Raw genomic sequence first — 8,172 nt, forward strand, 5'->3', positions numbered from 1 at the left:
AAAGCACACAAAGTTTTAATTACTAAGTCAGCCCAATCCTAGGTCAGTATGCAACTTAAGTTGAAGTCATTAAGTTTCTGTTAGAGAGTTGTAAGGCGTACTTATACTTGGATGCTCGGTGTTATCTGGACCATACACAAACTAAGGTTTTAGATTCTCCAAAATATTGCTAAAGTTAGTAGTTTCCAAGAATTAGTCAGATAAAATCTAATCACTGATTCAAAATCATCCTATCTTTCAGGATTTCGAGAGTTATGGATATTTACTTTAATACCTCATGGGCTTTATCTGTAATATTCTAATTTACTCGAATTTTTACAACGACGGCTTTCACACTATCGTCTTTTTCAAGATCAATATTATTTTCTCTTTCTCTATTTTTTTGTATTTATAAATAAATTATGTACTTTTACTCTTGTAATGATTCCTCCGTGTAGCGAGCATTCAGTCAACAACTCCCACACCAGATGGCATAAGGTGTTGGGCATCAAGACTCCCCTACGGACCTATGCTCGGGTTCATCATCACAAGACTGCTGACCTTTGACAATAGGTAGCCCTTTTCGATGTACCTGACTAAATTCACTTTTTTTTAAAATAAATATGGAATAATAGTGAATTAGATAGAAATGATTCATCAGGACTCAAGGTTGCTACCAGACTTAACAACAAAATGTTGAACCTAATCCTTAGAAGTGCAGGCTATGTGTGTTGTGAAATTCCAAAGTAAAAATTATCTTACAACTTGCTAAAAGAACTTTTAATAAAAAGAACTCAAATTGACTTACTCCTGACTAGTCATTGGGATTTTTATATTTTATATACTGTTGCCCAAGGTGACAAGCCAAGAGGGGGGGGGGGGGGGGTGAATTGGTTTTTCTTAATTTTCGATTCCTTAATTATGTTAATTGATGAGTGAGTGATTTAGTTAATATAGATTAAGTGCAAATAGTGAAGTTAGAACAATACACAATACAAACAACAAGAAGTATAGTGGTTCGGTGCTCTCCTATGCACCTACGTCCACTCCCCAAGCGATCCCTTGGAAATTCACTATAATCCCGTGGATTACAGTTGGATTGTTTTTCGGGATCACAATCCAAAAACCTTTACACTTGGTTTTCCGAGATCACCAAAAATCTATGTTGGTTTTACGGACTCACCAACAAACCTTCACCATTGGTTTTACGGATTCGCCAACAAACCTACACCGTTGGTTTTACGGGCTCACCAACAAACCTTGCATGATTGTTAAGAAGAAGAAGAAGGTTGAAACTCCTAGATGAGCAGATATAACAACTATAAGCTACAAAGAAGAGTGAGAATATAGTTATCGCTTTGATACAGCTCTTCTCTTCTTTGTCAAGGAATGCTTCACTCTTCAAGGGTTGGTGGAGCTCTTAATGCCTCTTTTGATCTACTCAACCACTTCCTTTTGACTCTTGAATGAAGCACCTTGATGAAGAATACTAGGACTTTGTCTTTCTTGAGTGAACTTTTATTTTCATGCAAAAGATGACTTGTTCTGATGAATAGTTTCATTATAAATACTTTCCCATATGTTTAGGTTACTCCCCATTGGTTAGATTTGAAAAACTATCTGTTACTAGCCGTTGGAAGGTCAAAAAGTACTTCTGCAGAATTAGCAGTTATGCTTCTACCCATGCTGGGGTCGACCCAAACTTTCCTGAGGTCGACTCAAACCACTGTTCATCATACTTAGGGTCGACTCAACTTCCACTGGGGTCGACCCAACTTTCACTGGGGTCGACTCCTGCTGCAGCGGGGTCGGCCCTCTCAAGAATCACAGAACCTTGTATTTCAGCTGTTTTTCACTCGGGTCGACTCAACTCTTTTTGGGGTCGACTCAAGCTACAGTGGGATCGACTCAAGTTCCATTGGGGTTGACCCTCTCAGAAATTCTAGAGACACAGTTTTGAACGACATAGCCTTGGGGTCGACTCATGTTCAGTTGGGGTCGACTCAAACATTCCCGGGGTTGGCTCCATCTGGGGTCGGCTCATAGAAAGTTGAGGTCGGCCCTCTCAGTAAATTCTAGAGACTTGTTTTCTTGAGGCTTGAAGCTGGGGTCGACTCCACTACTGTTCATCCGTGCCATTTTCGCAGAGATGTGCCTGATGGTTCGATGATGTGCCAGGGTTGACTCCACCTATGTTGGGATCGACTCATTCCACACTTTGCTGCATCTTAAGGTTAGACTCATCCATATAATCAATGAACTATATTTCAAGCAATTTTGAATGTATGCTATGGTAGTGCTACATACTCTTAACAATAAGCCCTTAAGAGTACGTTTCACTTGAAACTTTGCTGAATTAGAATTTAGAATTCACTATCCCTTTTCTATTACAAATTTTATCTCATTATTAATCATTGAAAGACATCTTGATCTCATTCTTCTAATGTATCGAAAGTGTCGAACTCAGTAATGATGTATCATGTTAACTTGTAGTACTTAATTGGATATTTCCTCAATGGTCGTGTTAATCATCAAAATAACACTATCATCCTCAATCTCCCCCTTTTTGATGATTACAAAATATTGAGTATGAGTAGATTGATACTTATCTTAAAATTAGAAAATTTGTTTTAGAAGAGCTCAAGTTGCTGAATTTCAGCTTTTCAAATTTGAAAGTGAAGTCTCCCCCTCTTTCATCCAAATATTGCCAATTAGAACTTTTGATTTTCTCCCCCTTTCTTTTGTATTTGGTTAAGGATGAAACTTCAAAATTCGAGATAAAGCAAGAGTTTCAGGTTATGTATCGAGGCATGAGAGGTATGTGCCAAATTCTGAAATTTTGATTAAAAATTTAGACTTTAAAATTTTCATTGTTACATATTGCTCCCCCTTAAGTGAATATTATCTCCTACTATAATTTTCAAACTTATTTGTCAACTTATTTGTCCCTTTATATTGCAACTTCTTTCTTTCCTTACTTCTTTCCCTTTTTGTTATCATCAAACAAGCGTATGGCAATAGATAAGTAGAGGCAGTAAATAATAAACATTCAAATTTCATTGATCAAAATGGAACATTGTAGTACATTAATGCCAAAAATACAATGTTCTTCAATTAAGGTGCAAAGTACATCAACAAAGTAAAATACATATGAGAGCTAGATAAATCCTAGGCACTAATCATAATACTAACATCAGCCGAGAGGGTATCTAAGGGCTGTGATGTAGTCCTCATCCTCCTAGCATAAGTGGCGAGGAGAGGTTGAGCCTGATGGGACTGGGTCTGGCGTGGACCTCGCTGAGCTGGATGACTCCGTGCCAAAACCTTCGACTCAGCTGCTCGGGGCACAGATGGACCATGAGCCTCTCTCTCTCTGTGTAATGCTCCCACCTGCTCTCTGAGGTCTCTAATCTCAGCAGTCATAATGTCCAACCTGCTCATCAATCCGTCAGAGAAAGTCCTCACCTGAGCTGACACAAGCTCAGTCATCCTACTCCAAAACTCCTCTGTGCACCCCGTGGGTACGGATGACGACGGTCTAGCCTCTGAAGGTGCCGTAGGATGATCCTCAGGTACCTCAGCCTCAGAGATGGGATCTCCAACTTCTGGTGCATCACCCTCCGGTGCATGTATCCCTGCTCCTCCACGCACCCACTGCCCGTTCACCTTCTCATAACCCATGCGAACTAGGGACCGTGCAGTGTAAGTGTCAGTGAATAATAGAAGCTTGGAGATCTCTCCCTCCACAGATATGTCATGATAGTCAACTTTAAAGACCACGCAATAGCACGTATCTAGTAGAATAGTGATTACGGGTATCGATCCACAGGGATTGGGGTATAGTTGTTTTCTTAAAAAAAATATTTAAAAGGAAAAGTTTGTGAAGAAAATTAAACTAAGAAATTTAATGAAAATGTAATTAAAAGGATATCAGTTTGGAGGAAACTAGGGCAAGAAATTCACTACTAACATCGGAATAAGGATTAATTGTATTTTAATTTATTCTTGGATTAACATGCAAATTGGCTGCAAGCCTAATAAGCATTTAAATAGAGATTCACAAAAGTAATTTGGGAATAATCCATCTTTAGTTAGCATGAAATGTCTACCCTAAACTAATGTGGCAGGACACTGCATCTTCCTTAAGCATGGACTATCTTATATTTACTTAGTGATCATGAAAAACAGTTATATAAACATCATACTTAAAATCACAAAAATTAAATATGGGATGAAATAAAATATGCATTAAGAACAAAATAAAGTTTATACAACTCCAAGAATAGAAATCAAAAACATAAAACCTTTGGCCCTTTGTTAGGGCTGCATCCAGCCCCAGTGAAAAGATTAGCCTTCCATGAAGAGTTGAACAGCTGCATTGCAGGGGGACTTCATGATGATTAGCTCCTTCACTACAGGAAATGTGGGAAAAGCCGACCATTTTTTGCCGACGCTATTCACTAGCGTCGGGAAAAAATACCCCAAGCGTCACATATCCTCACGCTTCAAAGAAGCGTCGGTAGCTTCCTCCTCTCCCAATCGATCCCTAGCCTGGAATCCTTTTCCGCCTCTCCGCCTCCCTGAGTACCCACCCGATCGAGCCCTAGCATTTCCGCCTCTCCGCCTCCCGATTCTCCCTCAAGCCTCCTCCCTCCTCTCCGGTTCATAGATCGAGCGTTGCCTCACCTCCGCTCATATAACTGGTGGTTCATAGCTCGAGGCTTGAGCCCTAGACTTTCTCCCTCACCCCCTGAATCCTGATCATATAACGTCGGATAACTCCGTGACGATAACCCTAACCGATCCCACCCTGCTCCCTCTCCCCCTGCTATAAAAGGACCGTAAGCACACTACACAAAGTGATATATCTTCTCCGTCGCTTGCTCTCATCTCATCATCTTTCTCGATCTCCGCGGATGGCTGCGAACTCCATCCTCGCCAACGGCGGCAAGGGGCCGTCGCCCGGCTGCCTCGCGGCGGTGTACAGCGAGGTGCAGACTAGCCGCCTCAACCACTCCCTCCCCCTCCCCTCCGTCGTTAGGGGACCCTTCAAGATCGTGGACGGCCCTCTGAGCTCCGCCGCCGGGAACCCCGGTATCTGTCTCCCCTGTTTTCTCTCTCCCCCTTATGACTTGATTGAGATCTATATCGATCGATCTGAGGCCAATGATGGTCTGTGTTTTGATTGTCATGCTTGTGACGTATCGATTGCAGATGAGATCAAGAAGCTGTTTCCTAATCTTTTCGGCCAGCCCTCCGCCACGCTAGTTCCGACGGGTTCCGCTCCTTCGGAGATGGCTGGGAGTCTTAAGGTCGGAGTGGTGCTCTCTGGAGGCCAGGCTCCCGGTGGGCACAATGTCATCTCTGGGATCTTTGGTGAGCGCTTCGTTTCATTGTTTCTTTTGGATTTTTACCCCTTATTGATTGATTGATTTCTTTCTATATCCTTTTGTGGTCATGGATGATTTTTTTTTTGGTGTGCTTTTGGTTGATTGTGTGATGGATTAATTTCTTGGTTTCCTCATCTTTTTTGTCGTCATGGTAGATTACTTGCAGGATCGAGCCAAGGGGAGCACGCTGTACGGATTCAAGGGAGGTCCAGCAGGGATCATGAAATGCAAATACATGGAGCTCACTTCAGAGTACATCTATCCTTATAGAAATCAGGTATCTGGCTCGCCCTAATAGTTCTGGATTAACCAACCGCATCTTTCTATGCTACAGGGTTTATAGACCGTTTTCCCTCTTCTCTCTCTTGAATTTCACATTAATATACTATTCACACGTGCTTACCTTGATTAGACAATAATCTTATGGGAAAAAATATGTTTGAGGAATGATGATGCTGATTTTTCTAACCTAGTTTTGGATAGGAGTATTCGTGGTCTTTCTTTCTTGCTTGCTTTTTAATAGATGTTTAGCTTTTTTTGTTACTGTTGTCCAGAATCTGTAAGTTTAAATAGAGAAAAAAACTGAAGAAAAAAAAAAGAGGATTAGTCTGTGCAAAGTAAAGCTTATGGTTTGTAAGGAATGCCATTGTGCCTAAATATTGTACCTAAGTATTATGATGCCAATAAAATACAATAGATTTGCTCCCTGTTGTTGGTTTGACACTGTGAGGCTCAGTTGCCTCCAATAAGCTTGGTGATGGTTCATAATGATTGGTGATGCACTTGCAAGCATTTCTATTTAATCCTCTTTTTCCAAGCATTTCTATTTAGCACTACCTTTAGATAAAACAAGTGATGCACTTGCAGTTGTGAATATCAAATTTGGATCCATTTGATAGTTTGGATTTTTTTTTTTTTTAACAACTGGCTGTGAACCTAATGGCAAACTTTTACCTTTCTTATCATGATTGGGACTGGCCATGATTGTTTTAAGTTGGCATGACATGTGAGTATTGCTGTGAAAACCAAAGGGGCTAGATAATAAACATCGAAGAAGTGTGAATTATTGGGTGCTTTTATTGAAATGAAAAGTAACATACATTGGTTGGAGAGGAAGGGAAAATATTCACTTCTAGATTGCGAAAGTTATTGTTTGAACGTAAAATTCTTTGAGAAGGCAGCACGGAAACTAAACTATTAAAGTGTATATGGAAAGACATGATGTATTTGTAATCAAGGTAAAACTACGGAGTATCAGAAACAAATGTACTCTTGCATTATTCAACATAGTCCTCAGATAAAATTTGCTCATCTTAACATTCCATAACGGTAATTGTGGTGGTGCTCCATATTTGTTCATGCCTATTTGTGCTAGTGGTTCTGTTGATACAACACCATGTGCTATCATGCTATGAATGCTAATCAGCTGTTTGACTGTTGAGTTACAGTCTAGTTGGTGGCCTATGCATACAAATATTTAGCCAGGTAGCACCCAGTACGTTGATTCCTTGCACACTTGTTTCATGCAAGCATTTACTTAAACAGTAATGACCTTTATGTAGTTTATAATTGCATCTTTTTTTATTTTTTTTTGGAAGTAAGTTATTTGACTTCAATTTTGTGGTTTTGATATGAAAATAGGGTGGATTTGATATGATCTGCAGTGGAAGGGACAAAATTGAAACTCCAGAACAGGTGCTTATTGTCTATATGTATCTACAAATACCTCTTGAATAAATGCAGTATCTATTGTGAGCCATTTTTACCCTGTTTATTGATTTTAAATTTTCATTCTTCTCATTTTTTAACTGACTGATGCTCTCTTATGTTCATATGCATCAGTTTAAGCAAGCTGAAGAGACAGCCTTGAAACTTGATTTGGATGGACTTGTTGTGATTGCTGATACTTCTACTCGTAGAGATGATGATGCCGTCGACCTTTGAGACCTCGTAGACTGTTTATTTAGGAATTTGCTATGTATGTTTTTAATATTTTTAAAGTACAATGTAATCAAATATGATAATATGATTAGCTTTTAATAAAAAATTTTATTTGTGATGTGACTTTTGTGATGGGATAATAGGTTGTGTGTTTGCTGTGCTGGAAAAATTTGTTTTATAAATTTGTATACAGGTTTCACATTTCTTTTTATGATTTTTTTTTTAAAAAAAAATCTCTATTGCCGACGCTTAAAAGCGTTGGCAATAACACTATCCCGGCACAGGGGCATAAGAAGATTTTAAGCCTTTGCCGACGCTTTCAAGCGTCGGTAAAGGTAATCGGATATAAAGCCTTTGCCGACGCTTTAAAGCGTCGGTAAAGGTAAGGTAATGCCGACGCATAAAAGCGTCGGTAATTCCGGTACTAACACTATCCAGGCACATGCACACCGACGCATAAATCCTTTGCCGACGCTTAAAATCGTCGGATATAAAGCCTTTGCCGACGCTTTAAAGCGTCGGTAAAGGTAAGGTAATGCCGACGCAGGCGAAAAGCGTCGGAACGAAAATTATCCACGCCCACCTCCCCGACAGTTTCGTGACGCTTTTGGACGCGTTGGATTAGAAAGTACTGACGCTTATAAGCGTCGGTAAAAGCTCTGGAAAGCGCCCGGAAATACTATTTCTTTTGTAGTGAGCTTCCTCCCGTCGGTTTCCTCTCCCTTTTGGACTTCTGTGGGAACTCCACCTGGGAACACGATGATTGATTATTCGGTGAGTAGGAATACCCCCACCCTTCGCATCTGGTTCTCTTTTATAGGCTGCCGGCTCCTGTTATCTCATCACATCGTGGGAAGATAAG

The 8,172-nt window shown here is 40.2% G+C and overlaps 1 protein-coding gene and 1 long non-coding RNA gene across 2 annotated transcripts; one reads left to right on the top strand and one right to left on the bottom strand.

The window, feature by feature from the left end:
* Positions 1-3,014: 3,014 nt before the first annotated feature.
* Positions 3,015-4,390, bottom strand: LOC113463423 (uncharacterized). Its single transcript, XR_015974428.2, has 2 exons — positions 4,284-4,390; positions 3,015-3,665 (listed from the first exon to the last, which is right to left on the bottom strand). It is a non-coding gene; the product is annotated as an uncharacterized LOC113463423 (long non-coding RNA).
* A 505-nt stretch (positions 4,391-4,895) lies between these two features.
* On the top strand, positions 4,896-7,313 carry LOC149750988 (pyrophosphate--fructose 6-phosphate 1-phosphotransferase subunit beta 1-like). The gene is made up of 5 exons (XM_089928260.1): positions 4,896-5,073; positions 5,194-5,355; positions 5,525-5,646; positions 7,011-7,064; positions 7,212-7,313. The coding sequence occupies exons 1-5, from the start codon at positions 4,896-4,898 to the stop codon at positions 7,311-7,313; spliced, it is 618 nt and encodes a 205-aa protein (XP_089784386.1).
* The last annotated feature ends 859 nt before the right edge of the window (positions 7,314-8,172 follow it).

Source organism: Phoenix dactylifera, chromosome 17 (genome assembly GCF_051530095.1).
Source record: "Phoenix dactylifera cultivar Ajwa chromosome 17, Ajwa_hap1_PhDact_Kaust_v1.1, whole genome shotgun sequence".
NCBI classification, from domain to species: domain Eukaryota; kingdom Viridiplantae; phylum Streptophyta; class Magnoliopsida; order Arecales; family Arecaceae; genus Phoenix; species Phoenix dactylifera.

Bases quoted from the DNA above. Each gene is read 5' to 3' on its own strand.
- LOC149750988 (XM_089928260.1), top strand. From the start codon at position 4,896: ATGGCTGCGAACTCCATCCTCGCCAACGGCGGCAAGGGGCCGTCGCCC. The intron at 5,074-5,193 runs GTATCTGTCTCC...TATCGATTGCAG, and splicing joins CTCCGCCGCCGGGAACCCCG to ATGAGATCAAGAAGCTGTTT. The intron at 7,065-7,211 runs GTGCTTATTGTC...CATATGCATCAG, and splicing joins AAATTGAAACTCCAGAACAG to TTTAAGCAAGCTGAAGAGAC.